Source organism: Watersipora subatra, chromosome 9 (genome assembly GCF_963576615.1).
Source record: "Watersipora subatra chromosome 9, tzWatSuba1.1, whole genome shotgun sequence".
NCBI classification, from domain to species: domain Eukaryota; kingdom Metazoa; phylum Bryozoa; class Gymnolaemata; order Cheilostomatida; family Watersiporidae; genus Watersipora; species Watersipora subatra.
The window spans coordinates 57,105,511-57,125,269 of NC_088716.1; the positions used below are offsets into that span (position 1 = coordinate 57,105,511).

Here is a 19,759-nt window from a genome sequence, read left to right on the forward strand (position 1 = left end):
AGAAGTGTAGGACGTCTCGTTAATTTACCACGCATATAACTTTTGGTCTATTATTCCTGTTACGAATATCTAATACAGCATTGTTAGTCGAGAGTTAGGATCTCATTGTGTCACATCCGCAGACTATCGTCCTCAATGTTGTTTAAAGTAAATCGATATCGCATTGTTAGTACAACAACAATGTAAGATTTCAGACTATGTACACGCCCATATTTTTTTTTACATTTTGAACGATACAGCTTTACAACAAGACGTTTTGATAGGCAACCCGGCCCTTAGTGTCGGCGAGCTAAGCCCACTAAAATCTTTCTGTTCACAATGCTGTGCAACATATAGTTTTTGTTAGTAGTTATTTGTATGAAATTTCAAACCGTAAAACTGTTGTGCATATTTGGTCTATATGTAGCTGTAACACAACATATATATCTATATAACACAAATGTAGCTGTTATGTGTGGTTGTGGAGAAATTATGTTATGCATAACTAATCCGAATTCACACACAACATCAGTGTTGAATTTGCTTGTTGTATTATTATATTTTGACTATGTTTAGTTTGTACACTTTTGCTTAGTTTGTGAGAACTAATTTAATTATTACTGGTTCAGGTACGGTGAATGTTGTATAAATCAATGTACTCACATGTACTGATGTGAAGATGAAGAAGAGCCTCTGTCTTTCGTTACACTTCCTTATATCCTCCCCCATACTGCCTTACACTAGCTAATCTACTAGCTTTACCCACTAGCTTTATCCAGCTTTATGCACTCACCGTAATTACCAAGACCACCTGTACTGCCTTGAGCTCAGACACCAATATAGCTTGAGCCTAACAAATCCCATAATACAACATGCCCTTTCTTTTTTTTTCTTTTTGTTTTGGGCCACTCCATCACTACCAACAAGCAGACGTAGTAACTTACCTTACTTGTGTTGCTCGTTACCTGACTCCGTTAGGGCAGTCTCCATAGGCTATGCCTCTGGCTTGTCTGACCCTGTGCCACCGTCTAAAGTACTCTTCTCGCTACTGCCAGCTTCATTGCCAGTCTGCACTGGCTTTTTTATCACCCTGACCTCCGCCGCTACCAATACTTTCACCGTGACCACTGTCACTACCAACACTACTTCCACCAACATCTCCAACACTACTTCCACCAACCCTGACTAGCCTGGAGTCTTTTGGTTGGGTCAGTAATGATTCCTCAACCTCATCTCCGTCTCTTCCGTCTTTACTTCGCTCTCCCCAGTAAGAGGCAGACTCGACAGGCTTCCTGTGGGAGGTCTCCACCTGGGCCGTAGCCAGCTGCACAGGGGATGGCACCAAAGAGCTGGGAGTTGGCATAGGCCCAGACCTATCTAGCTCGACCTCATCTGCAACCAGTGCAGGTCTGCTACCAGCAATTCTCCTCTGAACCTTGGCTAACTCCTGCACCATTACCCTGAATGCCTTGACATTTTCCAACTCCATGACTGCTGTCTCCCGTTTGGCTTTCAGCTTAGCCAATTTCTCCTTCGACTTCCTCCGCACCTCTCTTTCCTCTCTTTCAATCTCTGCTACCTTTTTCTCATGACCTTCTCTGTCTAACATTCCATTGCTGGATACCTCGGCTAAAAAAGAGCAAACCTTTTTCATTACAGACACTGGTTCAGCTTCTTTCTCAGCACCTTCCCTTACCTCATCGTGACTGTGTTCTTTATCATATCCCATAGACACTTGCACATCGCTAGCGCCTTGGACTGTCCCCCGTTGACTACCAATTTCTACGTATTCGCTACTCTTCACTCTCTTGGTTTTACAAGTCCACCAATCTTGACCTGTGTGAGCTTTCTTAACTTCGCTCTCTCTGTCGAACTTATTTGTCAGGTTTTGCAACTCGACATCATCTGAAACATAACTTGACCCAGCAATAATGGTTCTCGACGGAAACGGCTTAAATGGCTTAATACTTCTACACTCCTTAACAGGCTCAAACTTACTTTTGCATAACGCGTTTACAACAGCAAATAGTTTTAGCAGTTTCAACTCAGTTATGCCCAAAAAGTTTGTTCTCAATCCTTTCACCACATGAACTTCAGCATCCATATGCCTGTCTTTACTTTCCAAATGAACTATTACACTTCCAACCACTTTTAACTCACTACCATCAACAGTTTTTAAAACTGTCGACGGTTTCTTTAACCGTAGGTTTAACTTATTGGCTGTTGCCTCGGTTAATATTGACACCTCAGCCCCAGTATCAAACGTAAACTCTACATTTACTCCATTAACTTCTAAATACCGCACAATTCTCTGGCCTAGTCAACGGTCATCATCATATTTATCCCTCGAACCAGAGAATCTAACACTTCTGCCCTTACTATTATCCCGGTACCTTTCATCATACCGACTCGTCTCGTGCCTCTCCTTGTACCGGTCCCCCTCAAGCCTATCTATACTATTGTCCCTGTATCTACTCAACTTGTCTCTCGTCTCGCGGGGGCTTTCTCGGCCCCTGTACCTTTCCCTACTAATATCTCGGCTACCATATCGCTCATAGCTATTATCATGGCTACCTCCTGACCACCTGCTGCTACCTTGTCTGTCGTAACCTACATCTCCTCCCTTATCCCTACAATAACGGGATACATGTCCTCGCCGTCCACAAGAAAAACATTTAATGGAAGGACAACTCATCTCATGGCCACTACGCTTGCAATTGTAGCATACTCTATCTTCCCTGCCTTCTCTACTGCTTGCTTTATATCTAGAGACATGCCTCTCTCTGCTATTATCTCTATACTTGCTACTGTCACGGTCCTTGTTATACTCCCGGCCTCTTGTCTCATATCTACTAGTATCATGCTCTTCACTACCATAATACCTTCTACCACTCCTAGGGCTACCTCTAGGGGAAGATCTACCCCCTGAATCATAGCTTCTATCTCTATCATTATTTCTGTACTGCGCCCGGCTATCAAACTCTGATACCTTTGCTACTTCTCTCTTAACCTCACTTTTTAAATCGGTACTTCTACCCTCAGTTCTCAAAAATTCATCCGAGTTAATGGCCAATTCACGAGCCCTCTTGCCTCATGTAATAGCGCCCAAGTGAGATTGGCGCTCTTCATCAAATCTCTGCTTACTTCTCTATCTCTCAACCCATTAACCGCCACTATAAGGGCAAACCTTACCCTACCATTATTAGTAGCCACCTCTGCATATCTGCTTAAACTCTCTACCCGTTGTAAATATTCTCTATCACTTTTTCCAAGTGCCTGCTTAGCCGTCGGAAACTTATGCCCCTTTACGAACATACTCTCTTGTCTACCATAATAATCCTGCAAAACCTCTACTGCCTCTTCATAAGTAGAATTTACACCGTCTACGTTAAACCCTGCACTCCTCAATACCTCTCTTCCACTGTGTCCAATAGCTCTCAATAGTGGCACTAACCTAGCTCTACCTCTCATAATAGGGCGTCTATTGCCACCTTCACTTTCGTAACCTCTTCTCTCAACAGCACTCTGAATACATAAATTCATTTCTTCTATAAATCGTTCCCACGAGCCATCACCGTGCTCACCGAACACCAGCTTCGGAAAACCACTCTCCATCCCTACACCACCCGTTATATCTCTCGCCACCAATTTACTCTACTCCACTCGTATAAATTTAATGTAATTCTCACCTCCGAACACTTGATAAATATCTACACCTCTCCAACACCGATGCTTCACCGCTATGACACCTCACGGCCTCACAACACCACCCTACCTCACGTCACCTCACCTCCACGCCCGTGAAAGGGTCTAATCAACCGTTAAACTTAACCCGTACCCAGAAAATTATCGCTAACGATAACACAAAAGGAAAAGAAATCAGAGCTTCGTCAACTGCGCCATGTTGTATAAATCAATGTACTCACATGTACTGATGTGAAGATTAAGAAGAGCCTCTGCCTTTTGTTACACTTCCTTATATCCTCCCCCATACTGCCTTACACTAGCTAATCTACTAGCTTTACCTACTAGCTTTATCCAGCTTTATGCGCTCACCATAATTACCAAGACCACCTGTACTGCCTTGAGCTCAGACACCAATATAGCCTGAGCCTAACAAATCCCATAATACAACAGTGAAGGTGTTAAGCTATTGTAAGCAATACTAATATCTACCAGTCGAAGTTACTTCTTTATTCTATAAGTCAAACAATAAAATACACAACTAACAAGCTTCTGAAACAATAATATTAATGACAAATAAGTAGAAGAGCTAATAAAAATTACATCCTTACTCAAACGGTCATCTATGCTTGTTGATCAGTCCTGTACAGCTGTGAGTTTCGACAGTCAAACGAGAATCGTGAGAGGCCATATGTAGAGAGTTTCAGCAGTTGAGATAGTGGTGTAGAAGAGGCTCAGCTGGTGGAGGTGAATGAGGCTTCAGAGGGGAGAGAGAGAGACTCATCAGCAGGCAGATGGGAAAGCGTCCAAGGAGGCCTTCGGGAAGAAAGAGAGAGAGAGCCAAAGCTCAAGCTAGAGCTGCTGAGTCATTGAAGCTGTCCTTTTTTATAGATGTCTGGCATGTGGGATGGCTAGCCTGTAGGTGTAGGTTGAGTGTTAAGGCTCAATGCTTTATGTCAGAAGTGTGAAGATATCTTGTTTGCGTAAGTCTTCAGCTGGTGCACATGATGGTGGCATGTAGGGTGGAACTCATGACTTACTCCTGGTATCTAGGTCATGTTTGACAGGGGTGGCAGATCTATGATCTGATGTGTGTACTCATTTGATTCGTCTCTAATATTTCTCTGGTGGTTTTCTGGTGATGGTGGTTGATAGGTTTAATTGCTTCCACTTCTTTTTGGCGGTTTCCACAGGCGGTGTTGATGCAGTTTTTATAACTGATTTCTTCCAATTCGGAAGTTTCTAATTTTATTTTGACGTTTCCAATTATTGGATCTTTTGACTTCTTTTAGGCATCTTGCTGCTTGTATGTATTATATGCTTATCCTGTGGTCTGGCTGCATTCCCTATTGGTATGTTGTTTTCGCAGTATTTTCGTACAACATAGTGGTCACCGTTGTTAGCAATGTAGTTTTACTGGATATCTATAGTCGTATAGCTCGGTTGTTTTCTAAACCTGACTATAAAAATTCCGGTCACACTATTTGTATTAAAGGTCTCCTACATACGAGTCTAATTGGCCTACTCTATTTGTTGTTGACGCTAGTTTTAGTTATTATGATAGTTATTTTTGTGGGGTTCAGTATAACCTCAGAAAACCTATTTATTCAAGGAAGTTTCTCAGTATTTGGTGATTACTTTTGGAAAAAACCTGTACTCATCAAGTTATGTTTAGCTTGTAAACCTCTTAGGATAGCCACATTACCGACCTTGTTGATGACATGTAGTAGCGTCTTTGCAATAATTTCATGGGCTTGTTATTTAATAGGTAAGTGCAGGGGTTGACACAAAGTTGTTTGGGTAAAACATTGAATGTAATCATAGGCATAATTTTGGTATACAAAATAAACTATGATAAACTTGCCTGTAAATGTTTTGGTTGATCATTGTATCACATGTCTTCCTACAAACTCACGTATTCAGCTTTATGGAATCTTAAAATTAATTTATTTTTTAATATAGGAGTTGTGCTTCATAAGCTAAGAGCAAAACTAACAGCATGAATATTAGCTAAATAATTTTTTTCACAATTTACTATTTTAAATTATGTTTACAAATCAATTGATGTGATGTTCCAAATCAATATACGCCATGGTGATGAACTTTATAGCTTTAACAAACACACAATTAAAATATAGAGCTCAATATTGATATAGTAATGTTAGAGGCTAAAGAGCTCACACGCTTTCAATGCAACATGACATGGTAAATCAGTTTGAATATGTCGATAGAGTTTCTGTGCACATCAAAATAGTGCAGATAGAGAATTTTCATAAATATATTGAGTATTGACTGTAACAACGCTTGCATAGTTTCTATTGCATAGAACTTCTACAAGTATTTTTTCTGTTCAATGAAGATTATTAGATATGTAATTATCCATCAACAAATGCTCTTCTGTGTGAACTAAAACAATTTTCATTCTAGCTTAGGGAAATCCCTTTGCAGTTGATTAGTCAATAGAAGTTTTACTCCTTTGCTGATCTATTGAAGTGGCAGTATCCATTTATTTCTATTGTTTCAGCAGTTTTTGTTGTAAAAGAATTTGTCAACAAAATAAATAATAAATAAAATAATAATAATAAATATCTGTGTAGATGAATTTGGCAGAATTTGGCAGAAGCTACAATCTATCACATCACCACATATCTTGATGTAAATGCAGTTTGTTAACCTAAAAGTCTAAAAAAACTAAAATAGCAGTTCGCTAAGAAAAACTTTCCTTTACTATATTGCTTGGTCTGTCTAGTCTAGGAAATCATTGAAAGGTTCTTTTTTGGATGAAGCAGTTGTGATTGGTTTAGACCTCGCTATCGCGAATTGTATTACCTATTGATATAGAGCTATTCATAAATACAAACACTTTGGAAGGTTTAGCTGAGTTTTATAGGTTGAGGAGGACCGATAATTTTTCACAATCATGTCATTGTATCGTGTATCCCACTAAAAATGACTTCGCAAGGATGTATGCCAAACATTTACTTGTGCAGATGCACATGGTCTAACCAAGTAAAGTTGAAGATGAAACTGCAGATTTGGAGTTATTCTTTGATTCTTAAAACAGTTTCTCAATTTTTTTAGATTCCGACAATCAATAAGTGAACATTACCTCCACAATATCCAATATTATGTTAAAAGGGGATAACTTATTTACTCTTAGAACTACAGATAAGAATCTGTAAGCAGTTTTCAAGACATCAGATCAACTCAGATCAACTAATATCAATCATACTTGAATTACCTTTTCGCTTCATGTAGACTTGGTCCAAGGTTTTTTGCACTTTCATTATCGCTCCTATTGAAATACCAGCAATGGCTTATAGCTGAAAACTTTTATTTGCTCCTCAGATTGCTCTTTGGAAAAATGATCCACAGCTCTTCCTCATCTCCACAACTCAGTTCCAATAAAAACTGCACAGTGCTTTTAGTGCTGTGAGTTGGCAATAAATCAAGTCTCAGTTGAATGGCTTTGAACAAAACATGCATTCGTATATGTAATTGATATCATTTCCTTAATACTTAATAATGAATGATTGTATAACATAATCATATACCACGAAGTTACTAATAAGACACTGCACCTAACTTACATAAACAAACCAACTGGTCAGAAACCAGCTAGGGTTGAATTAATATGTTATGGAGTTTTTAGTCGCACTCATCATTTGTGTGTAGATGTGGCTGTGTGTGTTTTGCGTAGGTAAAGGCCATGAGAAATGGAATATTTGGCAGGACATGTGTGTTATTAAATGCCTAATCAATTGCTAAGCAAATGTTCATAACATCTGTTACGGCTGTACAGAATACCAGTATAACTTTTGTCAAGCCAGACAGCAATGTCTGTTAACTAATGTAAAGCGCTGGCTAGTTACAAAAACTTGTTAGTTGAAGTAGAGTAGTTGAGGTTATATTTTGTTCTTTTAGATGTCTTAATGGGGCAAGCGCAAAAAGATATTTTGTACAAACAAGTTTGCTTTGTGTCTTCCCTTTGAATTGTATGTCTTACATGCATTTGTTTTGCAGTTCCAAATTCACAATTGTAGGTCATGTCTGCTGTAACGTCTGCTGTAACGTCTGCACCTCCCAAAAAGCATAATGAAGATAATGATCAAATAGACAATAATGATTTCGCGAATTCATTTTTAAATTTACAAGAATTGGACATGGACCTGTATTTGTCGCAAAAAACATGGAAAGCTCCCTTTGCACGAGGTACCTATGGAGGTCTGACTGTGTGCCACTGTCTGTACGCTGCCTCGGAGACTGTGCCTGCCTGCTTTATTCTCCATAGTATGCATTCATACTTCCTCCGCCCAGGGGACCCAACTAATTCTACCATATATCGGGTCCAACGTACTCGAGATGGTCAAAGCTTCTGCTCGAGGACCGTTTTTGCCATACAGAATGGCAAACCAATACTCACTCTGCAGGCTTCTTTTCATAAGGAACAGACTGAAACGTCGACTGGACTGGAATATCAACCAGTAATGCCTGTGGTACCTCACCACTCGGGTCTGCTTAATATGAGGGAGTATGCCATTTCTATTTCGAACAACCATTCTTTCTCAGAATACACAAGGCAACTGATCAATCAGTGGGTTTCAGCACGTGGGCCGAACTTGAAGGGTGAGCCAGTAAGAAAGCCTGTGGACCCGGAAAAACATTTTCGGATCGTACCCAACTCTGATTACACACTTTTAACATGGTTCAAGGTTCCTGGGAATTTAGGTATGTAGCTAAATGTAATGTTCGTATTCCTATTTTCTGTTTATTATTCCTAAGACATTATGTCCTACTATATATTGATTTAGTTTTTTTTTACTCTTTTAACATTTTGTATAATCTTTTTGCAAACTTGGTATGTTTCACAAACTGGTTTGAATCGGAGATGCTTATCTCAACCAGTTACTACCAGTTTTTGCCAGAAAAACTTATCGCAAGAATTTTACCGCGATATTTAATTTAGAGTCTGTAAAATCTTGCATAGTTCGACAGGGTCAAAATTTAATAGAAAGCTGCAATGCTGTTTAAGGCTTCAACGAATTGGCAGCCACTTACGCATGGGTATGGTGCCTATATTTAGCAAAAATTTGTGTGCCAATTCTTAATTTTCAAGAATTTCATTATGTCTTCATCTGAGTTACCAATAAAGTGCTTTAGATATTTGAAATTAAATGAGCTTAAAACATATAATATTGTCTTGAACTTGATATGAATATCTCTGTGATTTGTTGCTTGCCTTTAATAGGTTAGTACTTATTAATAACAATAGTAATAATAATACTAATAGTAATAATAACAATATTAGTATTAACAATAATAATAGTAATAATAATAACACAAGTGATAGAAATTGGTTTACTCAGAACAATATTGATGAGGCATATAGCATACCTGGCCGAGGTAGGAGTAAACATGTCTTTTGAGACTATACAGAAGACAGCCATCCTAGGAACAGCTCACATATTGAGGAAGGTGTTCTCTTAGTGGAATTGAGGAAGATGTTGGATCCTTTGGCCTTTTGTTAAGGCCCGGACTCAACACGGACTAAAGCCAGTCACCTACCATCACACGACTGAAGAAAAACTATAATAGTAATACTAATAATAGTAATACTAATAATAGTAATAACAATAATAATAATAACAATGATAATAGTAATAATAATACTCTATTTTTATAACAGTAATAATAGAAATAGAGCAAGGTTATTGGCTGAAAAAAAGGAATAGATCGAGTGATTGAGGAACTTAAACAGAGAGTGACATCCACAGCAGCAAAGATTAAAAGATATTCTGACAGAGTGAATCAGTTTCATGCAAACTATTTATTTGAAACAGTCCAGAAACGATTCTACCAAAGCCTAGAAGGTAAACAACAGAAACAGATACCACCGCCTGAGCCCAATGCTGCTCTGGAGTTCTGGAGTAACATATTGGCACAGCCGCACACTCATAAAGAAAATGCCAAATGGATCAAGGAGGCTGAACATGACTACAAAGATTTAGAGAAACAAACTGATATGGAGATCAATGTTGTGGAATTAAAAAGAATCCTTGGGAGATTATCACCATGGAAAGCCACTGGATGGGATGGAGTACAGGGCTACTGGGTCAAGAACTTCACAGCTTTTCACACAAGAATTGTGAATCAGATGAATGAGATTATCAAGAGTGGCACTCCAACATCATGGATGATAACAGAAAGAATGGTGCTAATACCTAAGGATGCAAGCAAAGGCAACATACCATCAAACTATAGACCGATTACCTGCCTGCCAATAATGTACAAAGTATTGACTGCAATGATCTCAGACAGCATTTATGAACACCTGGAGAGAAATGAACTACTACCATGGGAACAGAAAGGCTGTGGTAGAAAAAGTCGAGGAACTAAAGATCAATTGATAATAGACAAGTGTGTTACGAAAGACAGTAAGGCAAGAAAAACCAACTTGATGATGGGATGAATTGACTACAGAAAAGCGTATGATATGGTTCCCCACTCATGGATACTGAAAGTAATGGATATGTTAAGGATCTCAGAAAACATCAAAAGGTTCATGACAGTAGGTATGAAACAATGGAAAACAGAGCTAGAAAGTGGAGGGAAAGAACTAGGAAAAGTATTGATTAACCGAGGTATCTTCTAAGGAGACAGTCTTTCTCCTTTGATGTTTGTGATGTCAATGATACCCCTCACAACTGTATTGCACAAAGTTAAACCAGCGTACCATCTCAAAAACAAATGTGCAGTTAACCATCTACTGTATATGGACGAGCTGAAACTACATGGGAAGAACAAGAATGAGATTGAGACACTGATACAAACAGTGAGAATCTTCAGTGATGACATCGGTATGGAGTTTGGATTAGATAAGTGCGCTACCATCACCATGATAAGAGGGAAACTAACTGGCAGAGGAAATATCATGCTGCCAAATGAAACAGAAATCCATGAACTAGAAGATAATGAAAGCTATAAATATTTAGGAGTTATGGAGGCAGACGACATAAAGCAATCTGAAATGAAAGCTAAGATCAAGAAGGAATACATTCACAGAGATTGTAAATACCAACAGTGAAGATGGAAGACAAGAGTATAGAAACCATCAGAAAACTGAACGAAAGCAAAACTGGCATGATAAGCTAATGAACGGACAACATCTAAGACAGACAGAGGATCAAGCAGCAAAGGAGACATGGCAATGGATGCAAATGGTCAGCGAATGCCGTAAGATTGCACAGACAGAATATAAAGGGCGGCATGACAAAGTGGCAAGTGCAGTGCACTGGAGCATATGCAAGAAACATGAGTTGCCCCACACAGAGAAATGGTACGACCACCGTGCAGAAGCTGTTTTGGAGAATGAGAAAGTGAAGCTGCTATGGGACTTCAATGTGCAGACAGACAAGGTTATTGAAGTTAGAAGAACTGACCTGATACTAATAAACAAAGAAACCAAACAGTGTCAGGTCATAGACATAGCAATACCTGGAGACACAAGGATAATACAGAAGGAAGATGAGAAGATTGATAAATACAAAGAGCTTGGGTTCGAGATAAACAGACTGTGGAAGGTGAAGACTGAAGTAATACCAATAGTAATTGGTGCACTCGGAACAATATCAATGAGGTATATAGCATACTTGGCGGAGGTGTGAGTGACCATGTCTTTTGAGACTATACAGAAGAAAGCCATCTTAGGAACAGCTCACAATTTGAGGAAGGTCCTCTCTTAGTGGAATTGAGGAAGATGTTGGATCCTTTGGCCTTTTGTTAAGACCCGGACTCAACACGGACTAAAACCAGTCACCTACCACCACACAACTGTGAGGAAAAACTTTTACAACAATGATAATAATAATAGGAACAGCCCACATTTTGAGGAAGGTTTTTTATAATAGTAATAACAATAATAATAGTAATAATAATAACAACAATAATAATAGTAATAATAATAGGAATAATAGTAATAATAATATTAATAGGTAACAGTGCTTGATCAATAATTGAGCAACTATTGATCAAGCTATTTTGCCTAGCTTATCTATAAAATCTCTTACAGTCATAGCTGAGTTTCTGCTAGAATGAGCTTATGTTTTTATTAATTTGTCTATTATTCTTTCTCTCATTTTGTTCATTCCAAGATTTTGGTATTTTTATTTTTTACTAGATTGGAAATTTTTCACGAAGCTAAAAACAACTTATGTCGTCATTTGATGTTTCTAATGCCTCTTGCGTCTTCTGCTGAACTTAATTTTTATGTTCTCATTTTTTGATCCATTTGAATACTGTTGATTATCTGTAGACGTAGACAGTAGAAAAAGTTTGTGAAAAGGAATTTGTCATAAAGTGCATAGTCAAATAATTTGAATCGCCTTTAAAGCATCGAAGAACTATAAATTGCCTTTTTGTGGAGTTGTCCTTTTATTACTAAAGTGCTAAAATTTTACTCGATCGCTTGTTCAGAGAGGCCCCTTTTAAATTTAATCTAGCAATAGTGTAAAACATTTAATCTATATATATATATATATATATAAGTATGAAAGTATGCGTGTCCCTCCAGCTATAGATATTATTAGAATAGCGCAGCTGGACAATGCTTAAAGGTTGACTTGCAGCAAAATTCACATTACAGTTATTTTGTATCAAAAGATTCACCATGTTTTACTCTGCTGTGTTGTAGGTGCAAAATATGTGGAAATGTGATTACAAGCTCTTAAAAGCTCAAAATCGAAAAGTTAATCGCCACCATCACAAAACCGTCGTGTATTGAAATCAATTTACTTCTCTGATGTAGTCAACCCATTTGGTTATTGTTTTGACACGTGATGTTCTCACGTGAATTGAACAGCCAATAAAAGGCTCAATATAAAACTTTTCGTAGCACTATTTTATGACAAACAGTTCGGTTTCTACCAAAAAGCCCGTATCAAATATAGATGCTCGCTACTTTACAGTTTTGTTTCGGCTTGGTCTGATCGTCTAGCCGTAATCTGATCATGTGACCCATACTTCCTGCCAAACAGCGCAAATAATTTTTGCAGCATTGTCCGACTATCACAGGTGACCAACAGGCTCATCATGTTTATCAGAAGATAATATGCACCCTTCGAGCAAAGGTTAAAAAATTAAACTAATTGTTAGGCTAGGTTTTGAGATATCAGTGCTTAAAGTGACAGCATGATAGCATGACAGAATGATGACGAAATAGACGCGTAAGGACAATAGACATGGTTTAATTAAATACGTGAAGTATATTTGTGAAAATATTTCGACGAATGAGGTTGCATGAAAGTGTAAACAAAAGCGCATTGTGTTCAACTACGTCACATTTGAGCAGTTTTGAAAAGGGATTCTAATCTACGGCAGTTTCGTGATGGCGGCGATTAACTGTTCGTTTTTGAGCTTTTAAGAGCTTTTAATCATATTTCCACATATTTTGCACCTACAACACAGCAGAGTAAAACATGGTGAATCTTTTGATACCAAATAACTGTAATGTGAATTTTGTTGCAAGTCTACCTTTAGGCAACATCATGGCGTAAATCATTAGAAGCCTAGCGCTTATTAACTAGCTTGCTGGAATTTTCCATTGGCAGTAAGGTAGGTGGTAGCGGTAGGTGAGCAAGTCGTTGGCTGAATGCAAAATTGTTGCAACTTCCCTTATGTTTTATATGAAGTTAAAACAATTTTGCGCCCAGCCCATGAAGTGGTAGGCAACTCTCATCACTTCTCATTGTTTATAAGCTGATTTTTAATACCCGGGCAACGCCGGGAGGCATAGCCAGTCATTAATAATTTCGCAAATACTAAAAAAGTCTGCGCTATATTTATACATCCGGCATTAATTTTCAAGCTGTGATTATAGAATTACACCAATCGGTTTGTGCAAACATTTTGTTGAATAGTCTAGCAAGAAATTCTTCTTTCACACAAATTATGAAAAATTCGAAAAACTGTCTGTAAGAATTTTCTACTCTCCGAAATGATCTGTTAAAAACCTCTCAACCTTTGCTTGGCTTCGTGAATAAGGATTTTGAATGAACAAACTTTAGATTATCTAGTTCTAAAATCGAGTGATTCTTGTATAATTATATAGCGCCACAGCGATTTTCAGCCAATATTATGCAAAAATTTTGAATCTTTGTTCATTTTCGTGATTTAAAAATGTTGATTGAACCTGGTGTTTTTGTTGAAATTAAACAAAAATATTATTGAAACCTCAATCTGTAATTTTATCTGCTACTAGTCCTTGGATGAAAATTTTTGCTGTCAGTTAACCTTTAAAAGCCCAAATTACTGAGTGACGATATACATAGATGCGATTGTATAGCTAGACACTTACTTAACTACATACATGTAATACTATATTGGCAATAATTTTATTTCAAACAAAACGTCTTTCAAATTATGCAATACAAAAATCATAAAACAAAAAATGGAAAAAGGGCAACAGTCAGCCACTAAAATCAAATAAACGATCTAACGAATAGATTTAAAATACCTTTTTCTGCTTAGAGAGCAGTAAAAAGTGTAGGAGTTAGAAGTCTGTTGGAAGAACTAGTTGGAAGGTTGTTAACGCAGCAAGTAATGATACTTTCAAAATAATTGTTAGATGTTATATGCAATTTGTTCATATCACATAAGTTAAAATGGGTTGAAAACCTGTAGATGTCATGTAAAAAACGAGGACACAAACCTTAAATATTTTGAGATAAACTATGAATGTCAGCACAATATTTCACAAGAAAATCCTCATAAATCATTGTAAATTTTATTAAAAAGCAACACTTATTTTGTTGTAAATTTTCATGTTTTTTTCTTTTAGGTTTTGAGCTGTTTTCATGTAGTATCACTTGTCAGATCAAATATTACAAAATTAATGACATATAGATGGAATATGTTGAGGTCTCTTTCAATGATCATACCATTAACACTTTGAAGCCTGGGTTCGCGATAATTCAACTGATCCTCTGACCGAGTAAACCGATTCATAGTTCCTTTTGTTTTTTCGTACTTTCGGTTTATCTAGCATTACGAAACCTTGGGCACTTCATGCAGTATTTGTTTTAGCCTGATTTTAAAGTTTCATCCCCTAAGGGCAATTTTAACCAACCGAGAAATAAGAAATGGCTGTCGTTAGAGCATTAGTTTCTAATGACATACTGATTGAAATTTTTAGTAATGAATATAACAAAAATAGACAAAACTAGAAAACTTCTTTTCCTCCAACAAAAGCTTTAGACTAAAACTATTTGTTTTTCTCTTCGTATATATAAAATATATATATAATATATATATTATATATATAATATATATATAATATATTATATATAATATATATAATATATATTATATATATAATATATATATATATATATATATATATATATATATATTGTGTATATGTAAAATATACACACTCTATTTGACTCAGTTTACTGCAATCATTATATTTCTTCAGTTACCTCTAAAACATCATTTCTTCAAAAAATGTGAAAAAATATTTACTATATTTGATTTCTGTATTTTGTTCATTGTACTCTATAAGCTTTAAGCTTCAATATGATATTTAGTTCACAAGGAGTTGTGTTATCCTGAGTGCTTTTCCAGTCGATTGAAAGTTATTAATTGGTCTAGAATAAGGGGACCAGCTTGTATATACAAGGGTAGGCTTCAAAGTGTTCATGAGGATATTGACTCAACTGGTGAATGGGTAAACAAAGAACTCCGAGATCAACAGTTTTGAAATGGCCTCTTTTAAACTTTAAATCACATTCCGATATGCTTTACCTCTTCGATACAGATATGTTTTGACATTCAATGCAAAGTGAGGGCAGATATTGATCTAGACATACAAAAGATTTTGCAAAAAAGTACATAGCAAAGTTCTCGAAACATTTCAATAATTCTAGGAAAAGAAAAAATATTATAGCTATGACATAAAAATAAAAAAATAATAGAAACATAATTTAAGTTGATTTGAGCAGTATGTACTCTAAATTAGAGTAAGTAAAGTATATAATTCTAATTATATTGCTCGTGTCATAAAAATATCCAAACACAGCAACGTATGTTTTATAGCAGCAGTCTCTACAAGCACACATATATGAGAGAAAGTTTGTATCCTGTTAAAGACTAGCACTATGGTAACTATGGTAACATTGTTAGTCTATGATAAATAAACTCATTCATCAAAAAGTTAAAACTAACAAAGTTAGTTTGAGATGTTAGAGCTTAGATACTTCACAGACTATTTAGATCAGCAGCTGGCGCCATAAAAATAGTGTGTCGGTGTCATCTGTAACATTGATGTTAAAATGATAAGTAGGTCTCATCTGTGACATTGCTGTTAAAATGATGTGTAGGTCTCATCTGTTATATTGCTGTTAAAATGATGTGTAGGTCTCACCTGTGATATTGCTGATAAAATGATGTGTAGGTCTCATCTGTGACATTGCTGTTAAAATAATGTGTAGGTCTCATCTGTTATATTGCTGTTAAAATAATGTGTAAGTCTCATCTGTAACATTGCTATTAAAATGATGTGTCGGTCACAAATGTTATATTACTGTTTCACAGGGGATGACCAGAATATACATCGATGTGCAGCTGCCTATGTCTCGGATTATTCTCTCCTTTATGCTGCGATTCCCTCAACAGGTCAGAATTTTCAACCAACCATGACAGCATCTCTTGATCACTCTATATGGTTTCACAGATCTATGAAAGTAGGTATTCCAGCTACCTTTGCTATTAATCATTGCCCAGAATGAACGTCTTTTGAAATGAATATCTTGCATAGGTTTGTTTTACAGTTCTGTTCCTTATATCACGCTATTGTCTAAAGAAACCTATTGCCTGTAACAAAAATCTACTTTTATAACAGAAATCTATAATGTTTACAACTATATAACTATTTATAATCATTATTATTCATTCTCTTTAAAAGAAATATATCATCTATAACAAAAATCTATCATCTATAACAGAAATCTATTGTCTATAACAGAAATCTATTGTCTATAACAGAAATCTATCATCTATAACAGAAATCTATTGTTTATAACAGAAATCTATCGTCTTTAACAGAAATCTATCGTCTATAACAGAAATCTATCATCTATAACAGATATCTATTGTCTATAACAGAAATCTATCGTCTTTAACAGAAATCTATCATCTATAACAGAAATCTATTGTTTATAACAGAAATCTATCGTCTGTAACAAAAATCTACTTTTATAACAGAAATCTATAATGTTTACAACCATATAACTATTTATAATCATTATAATTCATTGTCTTTAAAAGAAATATATCATCTATAACCAAAATCTATCATCTATAACAGAAATCTATTGTCTATAACAGAAATCTATTGTCTATAACAGAAATCTATCGTCTATAACAGAAATCTATTGTCTACAACAGAAATCTATCATCTATAACAGAAATCTATTGTCTATAACAGAAATCTATCGTCTTTAACAGAAATCTATCGTCTATAACAGAAATCTATTGTTTATAACAGAAATCTATCATCTGTAACAGAAATCTACAGTCTATAACAGAAATCTATCGTCTAAAATAGAAATTTATTGTCTGTAACAGAAATCGATTGTCTGTAATAGAGAAGCTAAATCTTATAAGTTTGACAGCAAAGATCAATGTGTGAGGTATGCGTTACCTTAGCAAATAACAAATGCCTAATAATGTTGACAAGAACTTGGACAAATCACAAACCATTTTGATAGATTATATTAGAGTAGGTAAATTGATACATTCATTACGCAATGTTTAAGGTGATTTTTAAACATCAGGTTTACATGAAGGTAACTAGAGGTAATAAGGGCAATGACCACACCAGTTTCCTGGTTAGGTTTAATCTTAGAACATTTGGTTGAATAAGGCATTAGTTCTAAGTTCCAGTATCCATTCTCCATGTTGACCTTTAACTAAGCAACTCTATATTATGCTCAGCCAAGCCTTTTATTTGTGCAGAATTAGAGTTGTCTTTTCACTGACAGGCCCATGCCAGGAGAAAAGCATCTAATGGTTAATCAGTATTATCTTATTATTATCGGTACTACATAGTGATAATGTTGCGGGTCATTGCATGCGTTTCCTACCATTGAGGCATTTGCCAAGGCTTCTTTTGGAGATCTACCGCTAACCAAGTTATAGATTATAGATATACTAGCTGAATACCTAGTGTTGCACAGGTAATAGAATAATTACCTAATGAAATTGAAAAACTTACCTGGAAAGCTAGATTTTTACTAAAATCTACTAAAACAATACCAGCGTTTTGAGCCAACTTAACCATCATTACGCATAACGGTCAAATAAAATTAATCATAGCTATTATTAAATAAAAAAGCAACATTAATAAATCAATGAGTAAAAAACGCTTTGTATTGCTAGCTAACCTCACAGACACTTGAACAAAAGGTAGTTTCAGTTCAACAATGAGCAGGCTCAGCGGTAGAATGAGTGGTCAAAAGGTAGTTTCAGTTCAACAATGAGCAGGCTCAGCGGTAGAATGAGTGGTCAAAAGGTAGTTTCAGTTCAACAATGAGCAGGCTCAGTGGTAGAATGAGTGGTAAATGTGGCATAACTTACTCTCCTCTACAATAGATTTAACTCTTTTTTATTGTTTTTGTTTTAATTTTTACTAGTTTTCTACTTTTACAAAGCCATATTGTTTCAAAAAACTTTGGATGTCAAATGCTGAAAATTACTTTGCATATTGAGATACCTATTTGCTCAAATTTCATGTTGTATATCAAAGTATTCGATCATAAATCGAAGTCGGACTGTATTTGCAGATCAAAGAAAAACTCTTTGCTGTTGGCTCACGGATATATGATAACCGCGTAACACACTGTTTCAGTTGTTTCTCTTGGTTTTCAGGCAGATGAGTGGATGTTGTTTGAAGCAGTTGGCACACAGATGTTGAATAGCAGAGTTCTATGCCACGGCCGGATCTGGACAGGGGATGGAAAGTTGGCTGCAACTGTCAAGCAGGAAGGACTTGTTAGGGGAAAGCTTTAACTCTTTTGTAACTTTTCATATTACAGCGCCTCCAATGAAGATGCAGTAACCATATTAGATAGGTTTCAGATATGAACAATCTAGGCAGGTCTGTTCTTCACAGTGCTTTACATTCAGATATGAACACTAGGCAAGTCTGTTCTTCACAGCCCTTTACATTCAGATATGAACAATCTAGGCAGGTCTGTTCTTCACACTGCTTTACATTCAGATATGAACACTAGGCAAGTCTGTTCTTCACAGCGCTTTACATTCAGATATGAGCAATCTAGGCAGGTCTGTTCTTCACACTGCTTTACATGCAGATTTGAGTACTCTAGGCAGGTCTGTTCTGCGCAGTACGTTACATTCAGCTTTGAACACTTTGGACAGGTCTGTTCTTCACAGTGCTTCACATTCAGATATGAGCACTCCAGGCAGGTCTATTCTTCACAGCGCTTTATATTCAGATACATTCTTCACTTGCAATTCAGACAGGATTTTATCTATTCGCAAGTAGTAACGAACTACCAGGCCCACTTGGTGTGAAACAATAGAATTTCAAATCATTACATTTGAGTTATTTAAACAAATTACTGTTTTTTATTTGTATTATTGTCTAAGCAATGTGTTGCATATGATCAGGCCAGAGGTTCTATATACGTATGTACACAGATGCGCAATGTGGTGACAATGGGAGTCGTCTACTTTTTCATTTTGAAGCTTAATGAATGAGATTGCATTTGTAGCTAATCAGACTATGTTGAATTGCAAATATTTCAAATTATAACTTATTCAGCATTTAATATAAATTAAAAGGCATACTCGTTAACGATGTATTTTAATTAGCATGTGGTTTCACTGCAATGATGACAAAAACCGTCAGCTGGAAAGGCCTCAAAAAATGTTACTGACTGTTTTATTGTACAAGCCAATGTTAACAAGCATATTGACAAAGGTATTTACAAAAGCCTTGATAGTCAAACTAGTCATGTAGTACTGAGTAGGCAAGCAGTCCGGCTGGCATCCACTGCAAGGTGGATGTCAGCTGCTA

General features: G+C 36.4%; 1 protein-coding gene across 4 annotated transcripts; it reads left to right on the plus strand.

The window, feature by feature from the left end:
- The first annotated feature begins 228 nt into the window (after positions 1-228).
- Positions 229-19,482, plus strand: LOC137403589 (acyl-CoA thioesterase 2-like). Of its 4 annotated transcripts, none has more exons than XM_068089550.1 (4): positions 229-341; positions 7,707-8,391; positions 16,252-16,400; positions 18,586-19,482. In XM_068089550.1, exons 2-4 carry the CDS (start codon positions 7,710-7,712, stop codon positions 18,724-18,726), a joined length of 972 nt encoding a protein of 323 aa, XP_067945651.1. In that variant the 5' UTR covers positions 229-341; positions 7,707-7,709; the 3' UTR covers positions 18,727-19,482. The 4 variants fall into 4 exon arrangements, 2 of the variants coding, with proteins under 2 accessions (XP_067945651.1, XP_067945650.1); XR_010979593.1 differs by lacking the exon at positions 229-341 and having other exon boundaries at positions 7,703-8,391; positions 18,586-18,860; positions 18,909-19,482; XR_010979592.1 differs by lacking the exon at positions 229-341 and having other exon boundaries at positions 7,703-8,391; positions 18,586-18,814; positions 19,003-19,482.
- Positions 19,483-19,759: the final 277 nt, after the last annotated feature.